This window comes from Solea solea, chromosome 5, assembly GCF_958295425.1.
Source record: "Solea solea chromosome 5, fSolSol10.1, whole genome shotgun sequence".
NCBI lineage: Eukaryota > Metazoa > Chordata > Actinopteri > Pleuronectiformes > Soleidae > Solea > Solea solea.
Window position 1 is genome coordinate 26458349 of NC_081138.1, and position 11446 is coordinate 26469794.

The window sequence follows — 11446 nt, forward strand, 5'->3', positions numbered from 1 at the left end:
GTGTTTTCATTTCATTTTTTATTCTATTATATTGTCTGTTTTTGTTATTTATGGGTTAATTTTGCATCATAAATGTTTTTCATTGCATTGTGTAATATTAAAACAAACACTTCTGTAAAATATCATCATCATTTTAGTTATTACCATATCATAATGGATTATCGTGTTATCATTTGATGGTCATGTTGTCCACTTCCTACCGAAGATTTGTTTTAATTCCCAATATTTCTTTCTGTAGACTGCCCCCCTCTTAACCAGACTAGATGCTCATTGGCCATCAGGTCATTTGAGTTTGAAGCCACTACCATACAGCCTTTGTGATGGTTAAGTAACTCTTCCGGAATGCTATAATCTCTAAGGGATTGGTAAATCAATTTCCTAAATTATGATTTAAACTGCTAAACTTTAGAGTGGGGTTAAAACTTCTGTCATTTAAATCGTGATGAAATGAGACTTATATGAGTTAATTTTATGTATTTTTAGTGTGCAAAATGATTTACACCAAAACAGTGCAAGCAACATTTTGGAAAATAAAACTTTTGAATTTGCAAATGTAAGTTGCCAATGATCAAAAAGTGATGCAGAAAGGTTTCAGCAATACACAGCATATCAAAGGCTACAATAGGCCTTTGATTACTTAGAACTATAAATAGGTGGTAGTGAAACCTTACTGTTACGAATCATCGCCTGGCCATTAAGTATTGAACTTATTTTTATTTATTTGTTGTAAGAAGAAGAGTGTTGAAAATTAAGAGCTTTAACAGCATTACGCCCATCAGTGTACAGCCTGGGAAGAAGAACGGCCGCTTGCATCTATGCTGCACCACTGCCATCTTCTGGAGTTAGAAAACTCCTACATTACCCACTCTGTAAAGGCAAGTTTGTAAAAATGTGTTTTAAGAAGTGTGTTGATGACTTTTACAATATTTAAGCCATGTTTACTTGAAATATCTTGGTACACAATCCACAAATTTGAAGTAATGCAGATGATATGACAGGTCAGTGAAACATTTTGAATTACAAGCATCATAAATTAATAACCAATAACAAGGCCTTACATATACCACATTGCTAATAATAGTACTAGTAGTAATAATTATACATTTATAGATCTCCGATAGATTCTCATAGATGCTTTACCTTTAAAATCACACATTCAGAGTTGCAATGATTATTAATCGATTACTAAATTAATTGTCAACTATTTAACAATAATTAAAGCAAGATTTCTGTTTGTTCAACTTCTTAAATGTGAATATTTTCTGGTTTCATTGCTGCATTTGACAAATAAATCATTAAAACTGAAAAAAGTTGGTCTGTGGACCAAACAAAATAGATGCAATAGTTTTACTACAGACAAGAGCCATATACGCACTAATAATAAGGCTGGTTATGTCAGTATAAATCAAATTCCAGTATTTTGAAATTTGATTATTCAGTTTATTATAAAAACAATGCAAATTGTATTTAAAGCCAATAATACGTCACTGTCAGTTTACAAAGGTTCTTCTCGTGTCAGGAAAGCAAATATGCGCGTGGCTGTGTGAATACAAATAACTATCAGGTCACATTTATAAATACAATATAATACAGTTACTGTTATTATTTGGTCGCTCATACGTCCAAGTCTCGCGATAGCATACCTGAGTTTGAGCTGGCGGTCGGCGTTGTCACCTGAGGCTCGGGACTGGAGCAGGAGACCGGGGACGAGAGTATACGGTGAGATATTATATTTACAATCTCTCGACATTCTGTCACTGACACCTGACATGTTTATGTGTGCGGATATGTTTCCACACGTAGTGACGTCGCACGAGTTTTAAACGAACGAGTTTGTCTCGTTGCTGCGTTTGACCGCTGTCTGTGTCCTACTGTACCGATAGCCTTAGCTGCTAACTGCTAACTCCTACAAGCTAACATAAGCTCATCAGACTGACAGTACAGGAGGAGAGGCGTTAGCATTAGCAGCTAACGCTTTACCCAGGCGGATAAATAATTATGCTAAGGTGAACTTTAAATGAGAAAATGAATTGAAGGTTAGAGTAGGAGGGAATGTTGGAGAAGTTTTTGATGACTTGGTCAGATACACTTGAGGGGGAAGGAGGAGGAAGTAACAAACGTTGTTTGTTGGGCTGCATGATAGTTGATATAAAAGAGCGTTATAATATTAATAAACTTTTGTGTGGCACTGTTGACGAATCCTCGCCTTGCCATTAAGGCAGTTTTGGCTCGTTCATGTAACTCTACATGTGAGCGTTTTAGAGGACCTTGATCTGCAATAAGAGTATTGAACTTATATTTATTTATTTATGTATTTATTTTAAGAAGAAGAGTGATGAAAATTAAATACTTAAGAACCCTGTGGAGGGCATTTCACCAATCACCTCTCGGTTTGCAGACTGTGTAACTGTCCAATTATTCTCGCGACAAGCTCTAAACTATTCACCCAACACAAAAATCAGTAGATATTTAAATCCTGATCCATACGGTATATAATTCTAAGTAGTGTACTCAGCTGTGACAAAGCTGATTTTATAGTACAATACAACCTTCTTGCTCAACCTATGTGCATATGTCATCTGTAAAATCAGTTCATAATTATGACTGTTCATTTGTAAGTAAAACAGTTAATATAATGGATAGTAATTGCACACATCTGTCATGATGTCAATCAGGGAATACTGGAAAGACCGCATTGTCTGGTGATGGTGTATATTAACATACCACAGATACAGTAGGGTAACATGTTGCTGCTGTGTTATGCTGTGTTGCAGTGAGGATGTCTTTGAATGATGAGGGTTATGTGGTTCGGATCAGAGGACTACCCTGGTCCTGCACACAGGAGGAGGTGGCCAGTTTCTTTTCTGGTGAGAGCACACACACACGTACACACCTTTTTAAAACCAGTGTAAGAGTAACATGTCACAAAGTTCAAAACAACAAATTAGAGTACCGGTACTTTTAAAAGAAAGGTCCCCCGACACTGGTTGCAGTATGATGAACAAAGGCTATTGATAAGCATAAAACTAAAACTAATTCTTAAAATGATGTTTCACTCGGTGTTGAAATTATTGTGTTATAGTTGTTTGTCTTTGATGTTGACACTCAACGATGCCGTGCTCAGATTAAGTATTAACATCCGATCTCATGTGGATAGCACTAAGTAGGACTGTTCACACCTGGCATTAAACTGCGTCATGGATGGGCCTCCCGTGACAACATGCAATCGATGCTCTCAGCATTTTATTTGTGTTGGTGTCTGGGTGTGTGTGTGTGTGTGTGTGTGTGTGTGTGTGTGTGTGTGTGTGTGTGAGCAGGAAAAGAGAAAATATCAGTATATTTTTTCCCACAATCTATGATACTGCTTGTATAAATTACATTGTCGTACTATAACCATGTCAGATTCAGAACTGTCCTGTCTAAACCTATAACTTCATGCATTTTGCAACTTTTATCTGCTCCTGGTCTCTCTTTTCTGTCTCTCCCCAACCTCTCCTCATTATTCCCCCTTTTTTCCTTTCACCTGAACCGGTTGAGGCAGATTCTCCACATCGTTGAATCTGTGCTTGCTCACTATGTGAACTGTAGGGTTTCTCTTCTCTCTATACAATTTAAAAAAATAAATAAAAATCTGCCTTTCTATGTCCAGTGCCTTGAGATAATGTTATGCTGTGATTTGAAGAGAAAAGAGTAGCCAAGTGATTAAAGGCTCTCAAGATCTGAAGAAATCAGTTCATAGACAGTGTATTATCATCTTATTGACAGATTGTGACATCATTGGTAAAGTAGACGGAGTGTGCTTCACCTACTCTAAAGAAGGCCGTCCCAGCGGAGAGGCATTTATTGAGCTGAAAACAGCAGAAGACTTTAAGAATGCTCTTGTCAAGGATCGTAAATACATGGGACATCGATACATAGAAGGTAAGCAGCAATTCAGACAGCCATAACAGAGTAACAACTTCATGATTTCATCTTTCATTCTTTAAATATTTACTGCACTGTAATGCAAATTGCTTAGTTACTCAAACTTTGCCTCTCTATTTGCCAATGTAAAAGTAAAGGTCTGTGTCATAGCTTTCTTGTACAGATAAATCTGTCTCAGATATTTTCATGTGTATGACAAGTGTTGTAGAATAATCTCATTATAAACACGTTTTTATTCAGTTAAGTTGTCCATTTGGATGATGTATAGTATAACGTGTTTGCTATTCTAAGTCTGTTTGTCTGTCTTGTCTTTGATTCAGTTTTCAAGTCAAACCGTAGTGAAATGGAGTGGGTGCTGAAACGAAGTGGTCCTGCTGACTATGACAGCTGCAGTGGTTGCATGCTGAGACTTAGAGGCCTGCCCTTTGGCTGCAGCAAGGAGGAGATTGTTCAGTTTTTCTCAGGTACATGAACACTTCTAATTATGTACTGGCGGTGTGAATTAATTCAAATAAGGTTTCAATATTTTTGTAATGGTAAGGTGACAATATAACAAAATGATCAACTTTGCATTAAAATATTTTTATAATGCAATTGTAGTGTACTTTGAACTGTGCTTTCCACAGAGGGGACTGGCCTCAAAAGCACACCACAACAATGTTCCCACAATATTTTTTACGGGCAAATTTACTTTACTCTATTTACATACATCTGACCATTAAGTTGTTAGGACAACATATCTGAATATGTGTGTCATGGTCTAAAGGTCAAATGTATGTTTGTTCTTGTAGTGTAAATATAGACGTACTGCATTAACTGAGGCTACATCCATACTACGGTACTACACTTTAATTTTAAAACCGACTTTTCACACTGTATCAAATGTAATCTGCATCCAACCTAACACAACTGAAATCATTCAGGTTATCTGGGCATGTGATCAATAGTCTTAACAGGAAGATAATTCTCTGCAGTGGTTAGTTTCAGAAAGAGCAAAAAACCACAGTGGTGAAAATGGCACGTGGATTTCTGTTATCAGGCCAAAAATGAGCTGGAACTGAATCTGAAAGTCAGTGTAAGCTCAACACAGATGTGAGGAGTATCTAGAGCACAATATATGCATTTTGAAAAACAGAATAGTGTGGATGTAGCCTAAATTGTCTCTGTAATGAACTGCCAGTATGTTTCCTATCACCATTAATTGCATTTCCTGGCTCCTAAAGAGCGTTTTTTTAAACGACAGGCTGGGCTGGGCTGGTTTGGCTAAGGGAGACTGTGACACTGATCTGGGGTCAGTACTGTGATTCAGCTTACTGGCAGCCTCGTTCTTCACCAACATCAATTATTATACATCAACACAGACACATAATTATATGTAAAATCTCTGCATCCATTGCTTAGAGCTGTGTACTGTGTTTCACATGTGCATTGCTCATTTCATTTAAATATCAACTTTGGTTTCCATGGTTACGTCTTCTTTGTTGTCTCTTTTAAGCAAAACGAGCGCGCCACCAACTAACCTTGAAAAGTGTTGTGCTTCACGGAATTGAAATGATGAAATTTATGTCACCCTAAGTGGACCTCTGCACACATGCAAATGCAGAAATTATGACTCAGGCCTTATACTGACTCCAGGCCAGTATTTGTTCTGTCCCCTTGCTGAACAATTTACAAGTGTAAATTTACATTGTCTGAATGCAGTCTCACAACATGGTGCAGCTGTTATTAATTAGCTGTCATGACGTATATCCTGAATCCTCACATGCTCCAGTGATGCAGTGGGTGTTGTTCTGTCTATCCTATATCAGTTTACCTACCGAACCTATGTATTGAACTCAAGCAAGTCCAGTTGCCCACAGCTTGCTACTGAAGATGTCTATGACCTGGATGACTGAGAACCTTCACAGACATGACCTATGTATTTGTGTGCTTGGGTTGAAGGGTTGAGAATCGTGCCAAATGGGATTACTCTGCCAGTGGACTACCAGGGGAGGAGCACAGGGGAAGCCTTCGTGCAGTTTGCCTCAAAGGAGATAGCAGAAAAGGCTCTGGGGAAACACAAGGAAAGAATAGGGCACAGGTGGGACAGATGGGAAAGGGATGGGCTGGACTGGGTTGGGCTTCTGTTGTAGTACTTAATGGGTGATCATTATTAGACTAAGTGTGGTATTAATGAGAGGGGTTGAATGATAATAAAAATGGGTTGGTGTGCTTAAATAATTAAGATAAAGTGGTAAATTAATTTTATGGGGCATGTAATATCAATTGAAATGCTAATGGACTGGGGTTAATGGGTTTATGTCTCTATGTGTAATTATGGTGACATGTTGAAAACTGGAATGAGAGGTCATGTATCTAATCTGTGAATTAAAGGTGGTGTGACAATTTAAAGATTTAATTTAATGCCAGTTTAAGAGGCGTAAGGATTGGGATTTTAAATTTAAATTGTGCTGAAACATTTAGGCATAGTCATTAGTTCTATTGTATTGTGTAACCTCCTTTAATGTATTTCATACATGTATTGAAATGGATAATTTACAGTCTTTTAAAAAAAGGGAAATAAGCATAAAATATAGCAGAGAACAGTCAAGGCACCCTTCACCATTGAAGCATCAGACTTATTTTCTGCTGTGTTAAATTACTACAACATCTTAAATGCCCCATATGGTTTTCCTTAACTGTAAGTAAGAAGACGTGACATTGGTGTAGTAATCAAGTTCAGCCCTGAGCCCAGCTAATGGTTAGTTTTGTTGAGGTGGTTCAGTCATTCAAACTAATTAAACCACTCCTCAGAATTATTGGTGTATGTTTGCCTTCACTGTTCATCATATCTTTATCCACTGCTCCTCCTTGACCCAAACCTCTGCCCCCCTACGTCCAATGGGCCTGTTATATTTCAGGTATATAGAGATTTTTAAGAGCAGTCGCAATGAGATCAAGGCGTACTACGAGCTGCCTCGACGAGGGATGGGAGCCCAGAGACCAGGACCGTACGACAGACCCATGATGACGACGGGACCCAGAGGAGGGTTTTTCGCACCGGGGATTGGTCGTGGTGGGACTCTGATGAACACCATGAGGAGTGGAGGAGGTTACGGTGGAGGTACGCATATGGAAGGAGATTGCATTCAGCTGCAGTAATTCAATAAATGACAGTCAAATCATTTTTGTTAGTTCTTCTAAGGATATATATACAATATACAATTCATCAAAGCAGTCAACAGTCATTATAATGGTGGTTGACTGTGATCTCAATTAATAGAATGTATGTGTATTATTTTATTTTGCCATCCATTCACCTGATCTCCACTTGTTGTTTTCCACGTGTGTTAATTAACACGTCTCCCTCTGTTGCGCTGTGTTGTGTCCAGGTTATAGTGGCTTTGACAACTACAACGGTTTCAACAACTACTGCTTTGGAAACGGAATGTTTGATGAGCGAGTGAGAGGAGAGAGGGGAGGAAGAGGTAAAACCTGATCACCCTCTAGCCTGAGTTAGTTTTTGTGGCTGTAGTTCATCATGTTCTTCATGTCTCAACTCATATCGGGGGGAAAAAGAAAAGAAACAAACTCCGGGGTAGGAGGAGTCTGGAAAAGGTTGCTATAGTAGGCTGAGATGCAATTAATGCAAACAGTGTGCCTCTTTCACACTAGAAAGTGAGTGGAGGAGAAAAGGCTGTGATTTAAATCACCTGTAAGAAAACATTAATTATAATTGTAACAAAATGCTCAGGTAAAGCAGTCAGGGAGTTCTGTCTGAACAAAGTTATTGATCATGTTTACTATAGTATTGCGACCTTACAGACACCTGATTCTTTTTTCCCCCACTCTGTTTTATCAGGACAGATGAAGGAATATACTGTACAACAAATAATGGGGGGGGGAGTGTTTTAGAAACCAGTTTTTCTATAGCTTAATTTGCATCACAAAAGCCGCTTTTATTTACTCCAATAATCATAGTGTGTTTTTAGTCATATCCACTCTACTTTTATTTAGTTTCATGATTTATAGTTGGCATTTATTGTGTCATATACACGAAGTAAAGGTTTGTTTTGCCTCAGGAATGGGAGGCCACGCTTACAGCGCTCAAGTTGATGCCGGCTCAGGCTTTCACAGCGGCCATTTTGTTCACATGAGGGGTCTGCCTTTCCGTGCCACAGAGGGAGACATTGCTAAGGTAAGAACAACATCTTCAGTTTCACCTCAGTACATTCTCAGATGTGATTTAAATTGACTTTACAAAAGTCTGGAATAGTTTGCCTCTTCCCTGTAGCAGCTGACTGTGCTGTTGGCTTAACTTTGACAACATATGAACTAAAATAGGGATGGTCACAGCAGTAGACGGGAGTCTTTTTCTCAGCTCCATCACACATGTTGGTGCGAACGGTCATTAATTGTGAGCTGTTGTACTTCACTATGTGTAGTTTAAGTTCATTCAGTGTAAACCATAAATTACAGACTGTGAAGCTGGTATTAAGTTTTATTCCATGTCTTCAAAAGTCAATCATGTAATTTTGTGAACCCTCTCTGTTTCTGTTTCTGTGTTTTCCCGTTTCTGTTGTTTTCTTGCTGTATAATGTTGGGAAAGGAAGACCATTAAAAAGCGGCAGCTGCCTTTGAATAAACACTGACTGTTGGAAGTCATGAAGAGGAAAAAAAAAAAGCAAAGTGACCAGATGGACATGATGTTTGTGTGTCTGCTTGTTGATGTGCATATATCTGTGTGTACACGTCTGTTTGTTTGTTTTTCTCCATGTAGTTCTTCTCTCCTTTGAATCCACTGAGGGTTCACATCGATGTGGCTCCTAACGGCAAATCAACCGGAGAGGCAGACGTGGAGTTTCGCGCCCATGAAGATGCTGTGGCGGCCATGTCCAAAGACAAGAACCACATGCGTATGTCTGTTTATCTTTTCCTTCTTCAGTTTGTAACTTTGCACTTTTTTATGCTATTTTATGCGATGTGGCTCAGATTTTATCTCCTGAAGAAGACCAAATTAAGTGTTTATAGATGTTCAAGTACATGGGAGCCAAATACTTATGATGACCACTTACCAAAGGGTCGGCTAATAACATATATGCCTGCTTAGGTCTCATACGTATGTGGTCAAAATTGTCAATTTTATTTCATGGCAGACAGGAGTTGTTAATCCCATGCTACTTCTATCATTAAGTTCAAATATATTATCTTGTGACCTTGGTAGTTGAAATATTTCATTCAGATTTACCCAAGTGACTCAAACTTACTAAACAAGTCCGCAGTAGACCAGCAACTCCGAAGTCCCTGTGAGCTGAAAACTTTGGTGTAAGAAAGTAACCAGTTTACAAAAGTGTGAGTGAGTAACAGGCTCCCAAGTGGATCCACAGAAATGACAGCGGGATGTTGATAATGCATCAATTAGGGCTGCAACAACCACTCAATTACTAAGTTAATCGTCTACTATTTTGATAATCAATTCATCGTTTTATTACGTTATTTAAAACGTTTTTTTAACAGTTTAATAAAAAAATGTGTGATATTTTCTCCACAGAGCATCGCTACATTGAGCTGTTCCTCAACTCAACATCAAGTGGAGCTTCAGAATTGAGTGAGTTTTCATTTAAACAGTTTTAAGTTTGAACACAACTGCAAGCAGGTTTTCCAATGTTTTATAAATCACACGGAACCACAGACGTAGCAGAATAAGAATTATTTTTTTATCACAGCAGACTATGTGATTAAAATCGGGCTGCCTCCCCGATAACGTAAAAATGGCAGCTTTACAGCTTTAATCATGTCCTGCTATTGTAAAAAAAATGTCTTGTATTTTTAAGTTTTAATGGTAAACAAGGTCTGGGTAATGAAGCCGATGTTGGCTTTGTAATATCAGATATGGGCTAACACATAATTTGTATGTTTTATTTATTTTGCTCAATGAAAAAAATGTATATGAACATCTGCTGTGACCTGAGAACACAAAAATAAGATGTTAATTTCACTGTAGAAGTGACTAAATGATCAGTTAACAGCCCAAGCACTCCCCATATATCGGCTACCAGTCTTTTGTTCTTCTCCTGACTTGTCGTGTGGTTCTGTGCGATTTTGAGAACTTGTCGTTCTGCCCCTTTATTATTTCTATTCTAAGTGGACGTCTCATTTCAAACCCATTTCAGGTCGTGGCGGCGGCGGTTACTACAGTAACTCAGGAGGAGGTGGAAGCTCGCGGAGCGGCGGACTGCGAGGTGGATACTGATGATGTCGTCCCGCTCCTCCCGTCCGTCCACCCTGGTGTTTGTCTCATTTCTCTTTAGACCACATTTACTCCGGTTATGTTTCTAAGCAGGAAAGCTGATACAAAGTCACTCATTTGTTACGTTGGAGCCGTTGTTGTAACTGTGGGCGTCGCAGTGTATCGTCGCCTTCAAGACTGACAAACCAAAAAAATACCCTAACGGGCCTTTCTTTCGCACACCATTCCTTAAAGCAAATGAAGAACAAAACAGCGTTTTAACAACGTTTTAAATGTTGGAGCTGTTGTCGGTGCTGAATATCGTCAGAGAGTCACTTGTTTTATGTTTTAATTTGGCTTCACCCTTAATTAATGTTGTTTAATGTCTGGTGGATGTTGGCAGATGCAGGTCGTGAGTTTTGTCAGGACTGACCTTTTGTCACGTTTGAATCCAAGCCAGTTCATCATAACACAACTTTGGCTTGAATGATGCATCCGGGTGCTTGTTTTAGGAGAGGCAACCTCAAAAACAAGCAACTGTGAGTAAGAAATATTTTATTTAATTCCTCAGTTCTTGGGGTTTTGTTTTAGCCAAACATTTAACCGACCATCACAAGTTTAAACCTCAGCTTTCCTGCTTTGAAGGTTTTGATGAATGTGAGCTGTTGTGGGTTTTTTTAAATGAATGTTTTCACAGTTAATTATAGAGTTTAAAAACTAAATTGAATATTATATTCCACTATGTGAGAGTGGAAGTGGAAATAAAGTATATATTTGAGCTGTAAGATAGTTTATGCAGCTGTTGTACATTTTGCCTAATAAATTTTATATTTAATTCTCTTTTCGTCTCCCCAACTGTGACACCACCACTTAAGAGGTTGAGTATTTATTTAAGGGCTGCAAAGACTAATTGCCAATCAGCTTAATAAATGTGATTTTTCTGATTTCTTTGCTCCATACAACAATTAAATGACTTTAATTTGTGGACAAAACGAGACATTTGAGAATGTCATCAACTAATAACATAACTGAAAGGTTAATTAATTATGAAAATATACATTGTCTGCACATGAAGATAATAAGAAGTAAAATGACAGCACAAACGAAACAAACCATTGTGTCAGTAACTTGATTTAATCTTAATCTGTTACGCAGTCAAGGCAAACATACTGTTGGCAACAGACAGGATTAAGTTAGCTGACAGCCCATAGTGATTGTTGACACACACGTCGCATGTCAACGCTGATTTAAATAGAGTGAACAAAAAGTGGTTTTAGAGTTTTCAAATGTTGCTCCACAGCAATGGACGAACAC

The 11446-nt window shown here is 38.2% G+C and overlaps 1 protein-coding gene across 2 annotated transcripts; it reads left to right on the forward strand.

Moving 5' to 3' along the window:
- The first annotated feature begins 1558 nt into the window (after nt 1–1558).
- Nucleotides 1559–10972, forward strand: hnrnph3 (heterogeneous nuclear ribonucleoprotein H3 (2H9)). Of its 2 annotated transcripts, XM_058628701.1 has the most exons (11): nt 1559–1719; nt 2775–2867; nt 3766–3921; nt 4245–4388; nt 5866–6004; nt 6825–7027; nt 7296–7391; nt 7986–8101; nt 8684–8819; nt 9455–9511; nt 10077–10972. In XM_058628701.1, exons 2-11 carry the CDS (start codon nt 2780–2782, stop codon nt 10154–10156), a joined length of 1215 nt encoding a protein of 404 aa, XP_058484684.1. In that variant the 5' UTR covers nt 1559–1719; nt 2775–2779; the 3' UTR covers nt 10157–10972. The 2 variants fall into 2 exon arrangements, with proteins under 2 accessions (XP_058484684.1, XP_058484685.1); XM_058628702.1 differs by lacking the exons at nt 8684–8819; nt 9455–9511; nt 10077–10972 and adding an exon at nt 8517–8654.
- The last annotated feature ends 474 nt before the right edge of the window (nt 10973–11446 follow it).

Bases quoted from the DNA above. Each gene is read 5' to 3' on its own strand.
- hnrnph3 (XM_058628701.1), top strand. From the start codon at position 2,780: ATGTCTTTGAATGATGAGGGTTATGTGGTTCGGATCAGAGGACTACCC. The intron at 7,392-7,985 runs GTAAAACCTGAT...GTTTTGCCTCAG, and splicing joins AGGAGAGAGGGGAGGAAGAG to GAATGGGAGGCCACGCTTAC. The intron at 8,102-8,683 runs GTAAGAACAACA...TTCTCCATGTAG, and splicing joins CAGAGGGAGACATTGCTAAG to TTCTTCTCTCCTTTGAATCC.